At 34.5% G+C, this 11,910-nt stretch overlaps 2 protein-coding genes across 2 annotated transcripts; both read left to right on the top strand.

Annotated features, from left to right (window-relative positions):
• The first annotated feature begins 837 nt into the window (after positions 1-837).
• LOC114298362 (Regulator of Vps4 activity in the MVB pathway protein) lies at positions 838-7,294 on the top strand. The gene is made up of 6 exons (XM_028242926.2): positions 838-1,118; positions 1,240-1,372; positions 4,044-4,147; positions 4,585-4,729; positions 5,242-5,382; positions 5,617-7,294. The coding sequence occupies exons 1-6, from the start codon at positions 1,078-1,080 to the stop codon at positions 7,003-7,005; spliced, it is 1,953 nt and encodes a 650-aa protein (XP_028098727.2). The 5' UTR covers positions 838-1,077; the 3' UTR covers positions 7,006-7,294.
• Positions 7,295-7,713: 419 nt separating this feature from the next.
• LOC114298363 (uncharacterized) lies at positions 7,714-11,298 on the top strand. The gene is made up of 2 exons (XM_028242927.2): positions 7,714-8,926; positions 9,141-11,298. Exon 1 carries the CDS (start codon positions 7,848-7,850, stop codon positions 8,832-8,834), a length of 987 nt encoding a protein of 328 aa, XP_028098728.2. The 5' UTR covers positions 7,714-7,847; the 3' UTR covers positions 8,835-8,926; positions 9,141-11,298.
• The last annotated feature ends 612 nt before the right edge of the window (positions 11,299-11,910 follow it).

Here is an 11,910-nt window from a genome sequence, read left to right as displayed (position 1 = left end):
GAAGAAGCCTCGTCTCTTGTCTCTCTTTTTTTCCCAATTTCTGGTCTCTCTTTCTTTCTACTCTTCCTCTCTCTTTCTCTTCCTGTGTTTTTAGAGATCTAATAGAAAAAAGAAAAAAAAGAAAAAAAGACTACCTAAAATGACGTCATTTTTGGTAGTCGGGCCATTCGAGTCAACAGTTTCTCGAGTTACGAATCATTTTTGTTTATAAAAAGATAAAATAGATAAAAAAAAGTCAATAAGAAAAAATATCACATTCAAATAATAATTATTTCATTTTTTCTCTCACAAAAGTTGAAAAAGTCAAAAAGTCCATCTTAAACGATATTTTTTAATCCTAGGCTAAAATAGTTAAAAAGTTAAAAAATCAAAAGAACTAATTCACATCCCAAACGAAAGCTTAACCTAATTTTAGTATATTATTTTATTTGAGTAACAATCATTTTATTTAAATCAAATCACTTTTTCAAACTAAACTCATATTTTAAAAAAAATTATAAAAAATTTAAAAATATATTTATTTAGATCCTTCCAAACACTTTCTAAATTCGTTTTGTTTGGATGTGATAATTATAAAAGAAAAACTAAAATAATTATGATTTAGATATGTCATTTTGTTATTTAAAAAGTGTTTGCAATTATCTAAATAAATGTATTTTCTTACTTTTTATGGATAGATATGAAAAAAATAAAAAGATAATGTAACCTAAAAAATAAAAAGAATAAATACACTTTTATAGTGTACCCTAAATACCCTCTTAGCCTATTTTATTTTTTTTTACTTATTTAAGTGAAGAAATAAAAGTAAATAAATAAATTGTTGCCAAACGGCAACATAAAGTCCCGTCTTTTTAGCAAAACAATGGGCACTATCGTCAAGTTTGAATATGCTTGACGCCAGACAGAGTCCATGTATAATTGAGCTTTCTAGTGTATATATCTATACATACACATATTTGAGCTTTCTAGTTTATATATCTATGCATACACATATTTAATGGTGAATCTAATTGCTTCATCACATATATGCATCATTTGAATTGAGCTCTCGAATCGATCGAAGAACAGAGATCGAAGATGTTGGACGGGATTTTAGGGCGTGGATTTAGCTCCAAATGGTTTGTTTGCGCTATCCTTTCTCTCTCTCTCTCTCTCTCTCTCTATATATATATATATATATACATGTGTGTGTATTTGTGTGTAGTGATGGTTTTGTTGATTTGTGTTTTGGTGATTCAGTAAATCGTTGATTAAGCCGACGAGGACTCGAATCGATGTGTTACGGAGGAGGAAGGAGGCGACGCAGAGGTTTCTCAATGGAAATCTCGCTCAACTACTCGCTCAAGGCCTCGATATCAATGCCTATGGAAGAGTGAGCCATCAATTTTCTGATTTCTGTTCGATTACAATATTTTTTTTTTTTTTTTTTTTTTTTTGTGTCGATCTGTTTTTTTGGTTTAAATTTGAATTGTAGTGTTGATCCGTTCTTTGTTTGTTTGCCGAGAAAATTTTAGGGAAAGAAATGAAATTTAGAGTTTGAATCTTACGTATTCATTATTTGGGAATTATGAAGATTCTAAGACAATTTTCCTTAGCTGAACCTTTCTTGTGTGTGTGTGTGTGTGTGTGTTTTTTTTTTTCTCTCCCTCAGACTTCGTTTGATTAGAAAGAATTTGATAGAAAATGAAGTGAAAGAAAAGAAATAGAAAAGAACAAGTATTTTCTTGGCGCATTTGATTAACATGAAAATTTTGCAAGAAAAAGACGGAAATTTTTGAAATTTTAGTTATAAATAACTCACTATATGGGCACATTCACATTTTCAAGTATTTTCTTGTCTAATTTGCAAGAAATTAGAAAGTTTGTTTTATGCTAATATGGATTGTAGAAGAAAATTAATTGACTTTTACTCTCCACCACTTTCATGCTAAAAAAACTAACAAAATTATATTTTTTTCTCTTTACTTCACTTTCTATCTTTTCATCCTAAAAAAATGGAGCCTTATGTTTTTCAATTTTACAACCAAACGGATGCTAAGGTCTAGATTAAATTTAAACTAGTTGTCCTGTAAGAAACTTTTTAAATTTGTTCTCTGAGCGCTTTTGAGGCTATATTTCTTTGAATTGGACTTAATTATCTTTGCATTATCCATCTATATGTTTATAGAGACTGGTACATTATGTGAAGTTATTTCAATCAACGCTTTGAGTATCAAGCTATGTAGTTACTTTCCTTTCATTATAATTAAAAAAAAAAAAAAAATTGCTTTAATTATTGTCTATAGAGTAAGATATGTACTTCTAAAATTCCAAAGGCACATCGGTCTTTAGAAATTTTTCTTTGATCTTCTGAGGGATGCTTGTCTCTTTTTTCTCAATATTTTGCAATCCTTCATTTTATTTTGATAGTCCATTGCGCTTGGTGCTTGAATTCATAGGAGGCATTGATGGTATTTGTTAGGCAGAAGGCATGCCTTGGAGGGTAGAAGCTTGTATGTTCCTTTGTGACTTTAAAAATCACCTTGCTTTTGAGAATTATATGGTATTTCTTAGTGTTTGTTTGGCAACTTGGTTTTTTTAGTAGCATTTTGGCTTTTTGACTTTTTTATGAGTTGAAAAAAGGTTTTTTTTTTTTAGTTGAATTAGTTGTGTGGAAAAAAGTGATTGGTTGATATGTATGATGTGACATTTTGACTTTTTTTTTAAAGTTTTTTGAACTTTTTTAGCCAAAGAGCTGTGTGCCATACGAGCCCTTAGTAGTTTCCTTTGATACAACTTAAGCAAAGAGCTTGATCACCTAGACGATTCAAGTACATCTTTGGTGCTTCTATGTCTTTAACTCTGATGTTTTTTTTGTTGAGGATTGATGTTGATTTAGGAAGTAAAGTTTCAGGTTTGAAACCAAGCTGAAACTTTGAGCCCTTAGTAGTCTCCACATTCAACTTACTTTGAAATTCAAAGTGAGTTGAATGTGCAGACTTGCACTTACATGTCCACAGCTATAGAGAAGAATCACATGTTCTTTTTCTTCTACTAAATAATAAAGCAATTGGTGGATATCTCTTATACAATGTGTTCTTGTCTTAAAAGCCAAACTCCTGTTTAATACCCTTTACTGCATATAAAAGCCATACACCGAGAATGGGAAAACTAGAGGTTGAGCCATTGAGGTGAATGCTTGATACATCTATTGTCCATCCCAGTGAACTTTTTAACTGATAACATAATGATGATAGATGTGTTACAAGTGTTACTTTATGCCTTGGAAGTTATGATAAGATGGATATCTAGTTCATATTATTGCAGCATTACATTTTCATGTGCCAGAATTCTCATCTTGGCATAGCTTACTCCTTACTCATGGCAGTTAATTTGCATATTTACTAACCACGACTTTTCAGGAAGTTGTTAAACTGCACCTTCTTTTCATAGTATTGATTTCATTTTGTATTTATCTTGCTATGTGGACTTGTTATTTGGTATGAGTGATCTATGATTCTATCTGCCTTGTCTATGATTTTATATTTTACATCTATTCATTCATATTACTATTGAAATGCATGCCAAACATACATCAAGGAATTGTTCTCATCCATTCATTCATATTACTCTTGCTATGATTTTACATACATGCATAGTATTACTCATGTCTGACTGCTGATTATGAAGATTGGAGCTTGTTTCTTAATTGCCAACCCTGTAATCATGCTGTACTGCCATCTTATCTAACAACTTGAAACCTTTTTCGTGTTAATTGGTTCATTTATTTATTTATATTTGCCACACTTGGTTTATTTATTAATTGGATTAAAGCTTAAATTAAGCACCTGAGATTCAATCTTTAGATTTTAAACACTTTGAAACAGTCCAGTTAATGATCAGCTCACTAGTCCTGATTCAACGAGAAATTTTTTTGACTTACACTGTGTCCATCTTTGCTATTCATTTTAGACAGCTCTCAGTTTTTATCTATGGCATATTTGGTATTTACTCTTGAAACATGTTCTAATGAAAGTGTTCTTTTGTTCGAGGATGTCAAACAGACTGAAGAATTTCTTGCTGAACTGAACCTCTTGTCATGTTATGATTTTATCGAGCAGTCCTGTGAATACATATTGGAGCAGCTTTCTGTCATGCAAAAACAAAGGTATGGGCTGATAGTTGTGGTCTGATTATAAAATGTACTTTTTTGGTTTTATGTGATGTTATTCATTGGCAGTAAAAATTTTCTGTAATTTTAGTTTATATAGACCCTGTATGTCTATGTTTACTCTGTATGTATTTTGCCTGAAGTTCAACTATAAGTATTTTCCACCAGCAATAATGGGAACAGAATAACTAGGACTTATAAGCAATTTTATTTTTGGTGTTTTTTGGAGTATTCAGAAGAAATGTGGGTGGCATTATAGGGATACATTTCAGTATGTAACTAGATAGTAATATCTTGCACGAGAAACTATGCTTCTTAAGCTAGATGATTTTGTCTTCAAGGGTCATCATTGACTGGAGTTGCAGTCTTTGGATGTTAGATTGAAATCATTTGAGATTATATCAACATTCCTCCCTCCATTGTTTACTATCCAGGGAATGCCCCGAGGAATGCAGGGAGGCCGTGGGATCCCTGATGTTTGCTGCAGCAAGGTATTCTGATTTGCCTGAATTACGCGACCTCAGGGATACATTTCAGGAGAGATATGGAGGTTCTTTGGAACATTTTGTTAATCGAGAGGTGGTTCTTCATAAATGCACTATAAATATAATCAGTATGTTTGGTTTCAGTTTTTTGAAAATTGAGTTATTTGTTTTTCGTATTTTTTTGTTTTTGTGAATATTTTTTAAATTTTAAGCAATTTTTTTACTTTTTTAGATGCACCTTACTTGGATGTAACTAAATAGTAAAATATTTGTGAAAAAATATTTTTAAAAAATTAATAAATACACAAAAATACAAAAAAAAAAATGTACGGAATTTTCTTTTTTCTTTTTGTTGTATTTTTTGGTATTTAGTGTATTTTTTAAAGATTTTTTTCACAAATATTATACTTTTTAAGTGTATTTATGTTAGGTGTGTCTAAAAATAAAAATAAAAATTGCTTAAAATATTAAAAAAATTTATTGAAAACATTAAAATACGGAAAATAAAAAAGTAGAATTTTCTGAAAACAATTCTAAAAACCAGAACCAAACAAACTAAATTAATAGTTTTGTTTCTACATCTAACTACCTTAATGCTTTTGTCAGTTTGTTGAGAAATTGGCTTTGAGGCCTCCATCAATGGAGAAGAAACTCCAGTTGTTGCAAGACATAGCATTAGAGTTTTCAATAAAGTGGGACTCCAGGGGGTTTAAACGGAGGATGGAGAATCCCTCTGCAGTTGCACAGGTATGCTTCTTTTTCTTTTTTCAATTCAGGACTGATGAAATAGAAGGTAACAGTTTTTTCTTTTCTTTTCTTTTCTTTTTTCTTTTTTTAATGTGAGATCATTCTTTTATCATCAATAGGATTGTGTCTGTATTTCTTTCGTCAACTAATTTAAATGGAAATATTTTCAGATGGTTCTTTTTTAAGACCTTATTCAAGCCTAAATTCTTCTGCATCTTCTCTGATATTTTGCAGGACCAACCTAAGAAAAACAGGCCTATCCATGACCATGATGATAAATACAAATTACCTAATGGCAAGGAGACTGTCACAAAGATAGATAAACGGAATCATTCATCTAAAGATAGGATTGAGCTTACTGATGACCGGCAAAGAGTTCACAATGGTGGGGAGGAGAATGTGTTGAAAAGAGATGAGTTGTATAGTCTGTTCTTCACAAGAGAGGAATTAACTGGTAATAGTCACAAGCCACTTGTGGGTACGAAACAAACTATCCCAAAAAGAGACAACTACGACATCCCCTTCCAAGGAAGACAGGAATTCACTGGTGACAGGCATGAATCAGTGAATGGGAAGGACGATAAAGCCCTAAAAACAGTTAAACCTGGCCTTTCATCTCACGGAAGAAGGCCAGAATTTGTCGATGGTGGATATGAGGTGCATAATGATAGGATGAATAGTGTACCTAAAAGAGATGGAAAACCAGAAGTTGCTGCTAGAGTTGATGCAGTCCCAAGAAGGCGTGAAGGTAAAAATGTCTCATCAGCTGGTTATAGCGATAATTGTCAACCAAACACTCCAAATTCAACAAGCAAAGTTCAGGAGGAAGAAACAGATAGGTCGAAGCCCTACTCAAGTAATACTCCCCGTCCACCATACATTAAATCGAAAGATAAACTCATTCCTCCACCTTATGTCAAATCAAAAGATAGCAAGCACAGAGCGAATGAAAAATCTAGGCATGTCAGTTCTGACAACGAGGGAACCTCCACAGACCCTTCAATTCATAGGAGAGACAATGCAGAGCGTAGGTCGGAGACAATCCACAGAGAATCAGATCATCCAAACTATGACGACCACGTTGTTAGACATGCGCGAGCGAGTAGTCATGATCATGAGAAAGATGTACCTTATCGGGATGGTATACCTCTGCCAAAACCAAGATCAGTTCGGAGGAAACACTCAAAATCGTCCAGTCGTGATGATCTTGGTAATTATGAAGATGCTGGTGTTGAAAAGAGAAGTTCTAGTAGCAGGAGAAGGGAGAATTCAAGAAGGGGCTTGCAAATTGATGACGAGCTTTATCAGCAGATGGATGAAGAGGAAAGGATGATAGATAAACTACTGAGGCATTACAGTAAGAAACCGTCGTCGTATGATCCAGAAAAGGTACGGAGAAAGTCTAAAGCTCAGGCTTCACATCAGATAAGTGCCGATGATGGGCCTGATGTGCCCACCAGATCTGTTTCTCTCCCTCGTGTGCAAACTGGTCCAACCGAGGCAGTAAAAGTTTATACTCGTGCCAATTCTTTTCAGCCAGATAAGCCGGCCCAGCATGTGCATCCCAAGTTACCAGACTATGATGATTTGGCTGCCCGGATTGCAGCCCTCAGGGGGCTGTGAATGGTAAAAGCAACAGAATTTGGAATTTGCTTGGTTCATTTACATCCTTGCTTCCGCACAAGGCTATGCTCAAAACCACCGAGCACAAAGTAACCCATTTGTGGTTGAAGACCCACCGATAGGTGTACAATGCGGTAATCAAAGCATAGCCCTGCATTGTTCACTTTGATTTCAGTTTGTGCACTGCTTGATTGTAATGTTTGTAACTAACATGCATGAATCTTTAAGTGATACTAATTCCTCAAATTGTTAGATGAGATTGAGATTGAGATTGAGATTGAGATTGAAATTGCTGCTATCCTACTTTTTGTTTTCATTTAGTCATAGTTATTAGTCACTGTTTTTATATGCTTGTGGCAACAGAGTTTGTTGAACTAATGCTTTACTGGCAATAAAGCAACAGGACATGAAGACAAAACTACAAAGGAGGCCGGTTCTTCTGTTTGGAATCTCTCCTGTCCCTTGTCACCACACGGTGATTCTCTCCGGTCTAATCGTGTGGTGTAGAAAAGCATGTGATTCTCTCTGATTTGATCATGTGATATCGAAGAGCTTTGAAACATGGATACAAGAGAGATTCAGACACAGAATTCCTTACCAAAAAAAAGGTATGTTGACTGTTGCATTGCATCACTTAACAACCTTTGTTTCTGGTCTTTGTTTATAGGTGGGGTTAGTGGTCTTTGTTTATAGGTGGGGTTAGTGGATCGAGGTGTTATTGTCAGTTTCACAAGCAGAGACTAACGTTTATACAAAATGACGAATCTGCCCTCAAATGTCAGGGTAGAAAGTGAGAGAGAAAAAAAAAAAAGGTTTTTTTACTCAACCAATTCCATCCCAAGATGCTCTACCTGTGTCAAGGTGAAGAGGACTCTTTCCCGCCAAAAAAAGCCTCTCGCTTACATTTATTACAGTGCCTAGTTTTTTTCACTCACACAATAGAGAGAGAGAGAGAGATGAAGGGTACGTCCAAAGTGATAATGGGGGCAACCCTGGCAATGGTGGTGATCCTTGCCATAGTATTAGGCTTGGTCTTGGTGCTGTTAGCTGAGCTCTACTGCTCTCTCCTCCTCCGCTGGAAAAAACAGCCAAGGACCACCACCACCACCACCACCACTAACATGGTGGCGAATGATTCCTCTCAATCTCATCACCTGCAAAACCAATCAGCTTCTCCCCAACCTCTAAGAAGCTTTTACGCGCACGGTGTACTCCATGCTCCAAGAAGCTTCCTCTTCCCTGCAGTCCACAGCAAAGAAGACAAGGTGGTGGACACAGAGAAGCAACACTCTCAACTCCATCGATTCTTCGAATCCGAAACCGAAGAACTCAACACCACTCCTCATCGAATCGGCGTCATGATGTCTACTTCACCACCCTCCACTTCCTTCATATCAGTAAGTTCACCTAAACCAATTGAAAAGGTTACACTCCAAAGTGATGGTAGTATTAGTGGATGCAATGGTGGCAGCGGCTGTGGAGGTGAGCATGTTGTGTACATATCCAATCCAATTTACGACAACGATGCTAGTGGGCCAAATGGGGTAGATACCCCATTTGAAACACCAGATACATCGCCATCCCGTTTAGAAACGGGTGGCTCTTCTGGGGAAGACAGTATGAGCCAGTCTATACAGTCTTCCCCATCTAGTCCTTCATCACCTCCAAATACACCTCCCTTGATGCCAATGAAGAAACTTCCGGCGGAGGCGTGTTCAATTTCGTTGAGAGATGCCCGGTCTCTACCCACTTCAGGTAGTGATTCTAATAGCAACAATGGTCTCTCTTCATCGTCTTCAGGGTCTCCATGTACTTCACCTTCATGGTGAATTTCTTTGTTCATGTCAGCGTTAAGAGTTTTTTTTTTTTGGTTGGATTTTTTGTGGACTTTGTGAGTTTGTTATGTTGTGAATGAATATAGGTCATGTTTGTTTGGGTGAACATGAGCTTGGGATTGGACTAATAGTCCAATAAAATTATTAATCCGATGTTTGGTTAAACAATTGAAGTACGGATTAATTATTTTAAACTTGACTATTAGTTAAGATAGGATACATAATCCAACGGATTCGTAGTTCTAGGACTATTAGTCATGAGAATGCTAATCTAGTTCGCCCAAACAAACATAGCCATAGTACTAAAAAGATGTAAAAGTGGGCAGGTTGTTTAGAAAACAGTAGGGTCTTTTGAAGAGAAAACAGTAGGGTCTTTTGACCTTTTTCACTTCCAGGCGTGACCATGGCTCGTTAAACCAAGCCACGACCCATCCCAACCCCAAGTACTCTTCTATAAAAGCCTGTCTGTTTGCCTGCTGCCTCTCTCTCTCTCTCTCTCTCTCTCTCTCTCTCTCTCTCTCTCTATACATATATATATATATATATATCCATAACATTTTTATTTTTATTTTATTTTTTGTTAATTACATTAAGATTTCATCAACTATATACGAATATTATTTTTTGATACTCATCTATAAATCTGTATATTTTGACTTCTTCCATTATAAAAATTATGCAAATACTTTATTTTGGAGAAGAGGGTAGGAGGGAGTAAAAATGATACATTTTTATAGTTAATAATCAAAATGTATGAGTTCATAAATAAGGAGTACGATAATATTTGTAAATAATTGAGGAGGGTCATTCAACTCACATTCTTCATTCATCAAATTATCAAAAGATTTAGATATAAAATTACAAGTGCTTCGTATTTTCACTCAGAGTTAGAATATATATACACATTCCATTGCAGAAGGATACTGCCATTTTTTGTTTCTATTTGGTTGTGTGGGTGTTTTTGGAGAGGGCATTCTTTGGCCTTCTTTTTAACTCTGTGTGTGTGTTGGGATTGTGAAGATGCATGTGATGGGGGTTAGTAGACCAAGGAAGGGTTGAGTTAAAAAAAAATCTCTGTTTTTGATGGACCTCGTGTGCTGATTTGATTTCAATGCATGTTGAAGCCAAGCAATACAAATACTATAAATCTGTGAGTCTTTGTCCACTTAGATAGCGACAATTCCTGTTTGGTTTCTGGACACAAAAGCCCTTTAAGAACAAATCTAGTGGTGTTTGAGAAGTGAATTTTTGTATAGGTTTTTTTAGTTATAGGATATTATTGGAGAAAATTTTTTTTGTGTTTGGGAAGATAGTTGGGTTTTTTGTGGTTGGATATGATATTTGTGAGAGAAAAAATGAAATGATTATGAGGTTTGATGTGATATTTTGTTTGGATTTGTTTTTTTTGGTTTTGCAAAACTTTGTCTTTTAGTGAAAAAAAATAAAAAAAAAAATTCAAAAAAATTGTTGCCAAACACCGCCCTATTGGGAGAAGTTATTTGGTAATACTAAGATATGGTTACATGGTGTTTCAAGTGTATTGTGACGTTCCAAGTGTGTTGTGATTGTGGAGGGAGTAGGGTTCATAATTTTGTATTGGATTGTGAAGAAAACCAAGGGTATAGTACACCTAGTACTGGGTTACCAAATAATTTTCCCTCTAATGGACCTAATACTGATTTGTCATTTTGGTTTAATTATTTAATAATTTCAAAATATTATAGTGACATGCACGTGTTACATCTGATTAATGAAATCGCACACACACACACCTTAAAAAAAATATATGAATAGGGACAATTTTATCTCATTTCTACTCATTTTATTATTACTCTTATTGATTCGAAAGTGTCTCTAATGGTCTGGTATTTTTTTTTAAAAAAAAAATTAACACGATAAAAGTATGCTTCATACATGTTACAAGTTGCTTCACTAATGTGTAGTATTTATTATGCTAGAATAGCACAAAGATTCCAATAATGGGAAGTGAGGGTTCGGTGCATTTTTGTGTGCACCAATTTTGAGTCCCTAGCAAAGTTCATTGTCGAATCTTTTGATGAATTTTGATAATGACAACTCAAATAATGGAGTTCGGGGAAAAGAAAAGAAAAAAAAAAAAACAATTTGTGCAATGACACTATATAAGCCTCCAATATTTGGGTCAATTGCTCATTCTTTTGTGTTGAAGCCCAATCTTGATCTCATGTAACTAATTGATTTGCTCTATTATGTTTAGTGGTTTTTTAAGCTTGATTTTGTTCTCCATTGTTCTTAATTTCTCAAGGGTGTATGTTCTTTATGAAAAATGGTGTGTACCCAAATGTACTGATGTGGGGAAATTTCTTCATTCATTGTTTAGTACCTTTGGTTTGTTCCATCTTGCTAGAATAGTTATTGGCTGCTCCTGTACTCATTAATGTACAAATACCAAATCAATTACAATATTAGACATTGTGATAGTGTTGTGTCCCAGCCTGTGATCATTTTTGTATTCGACTTTTTCATCTTTGGAGGTGGGGTCAAGTTTACCACCACCATCACAAACAGACATGTTCTTCAAATTTTTATTTTTATTTTTTTCAGCCCAAAATAATGTCATTTTGGGATGTTACGGTTAAGATTATACCTAAACTGTTGGATCATCTCTTTAATAACATGCCCTGCTGTGATTAAAAGTATAGTAAAATCATAGCAGAGACTTGCACAGCAAAGAATCAAAATCTGTTTCATAGTTAATTTTGAAATTTTGAAATTAGGATAAATTACACTAATCTCCCTTCAAGATTGAAAATAAATAAATAAATAAATACAGTACACTCAATCCTCTTTTCATCAAAAAATCATTAATTGTACAAATGAAAAAATGATATCATCTTTGTGTTTTCATACCATCTGCATTAGTTTCGGTCTCTTTAACCTTACTAAAAGAAAAGTCAACGTAATTATATCAAAACTGTGGGATTTGCTATATTTTCTTCAAACCACAATAGAGGTCAGTGTAATTTACCGTTTAAATTAAGATTGAGGTTGACTTGTCTATCTCATGGATGAGATTGACTAGTTTGTTCTT

Source organism: Camellia sinensis, chromosome 5, assembly GCF_055761805.1.
Source record: "Camellia sinensis isolate YWXY chromosome 5, ASM5576180v1, whole genome shotgun sequence".
NCBI classification, from domain to species: Eukaryota; Viridiplantae; Streptophyta; class Magnoliopsida; order Ericales; family Theaceae; genus Camellia; species Camellia sinensis.
This window is presented reverse-complemented; position numbering and strand designations above follow the sequence as displayed.

Coding starts and splice junctions, on each gene's coding strand:
- LOC114298363 (XM_028242927.2), top strand. CDS start 7,848: ATGCTCTACCTGTGTCAAGGTGAAGAGGACTCTTTCCCGCCAAAAAAA.
- LOC114298362 (XM_028242926.2), top strand. CDS start 1,078: ATGTTGGACGGGATTTTAGGGCGTGGATTTAGCTCCAAATG. Junction 1,119..1,239: donor CGTGGATTTAGCTCCAAATG/GTTTGTTTGCGC, acceptor TTGGTGATTCAG/TAAATCGTTGATTAAGCCGA. Junction 4,148..4,584: donor TCTGTCATGCAAAAACAAAG/GTATGGGCTGAT, acceptor TTTACTATCCAG/GGAATGCCCCGAGGAATGCA.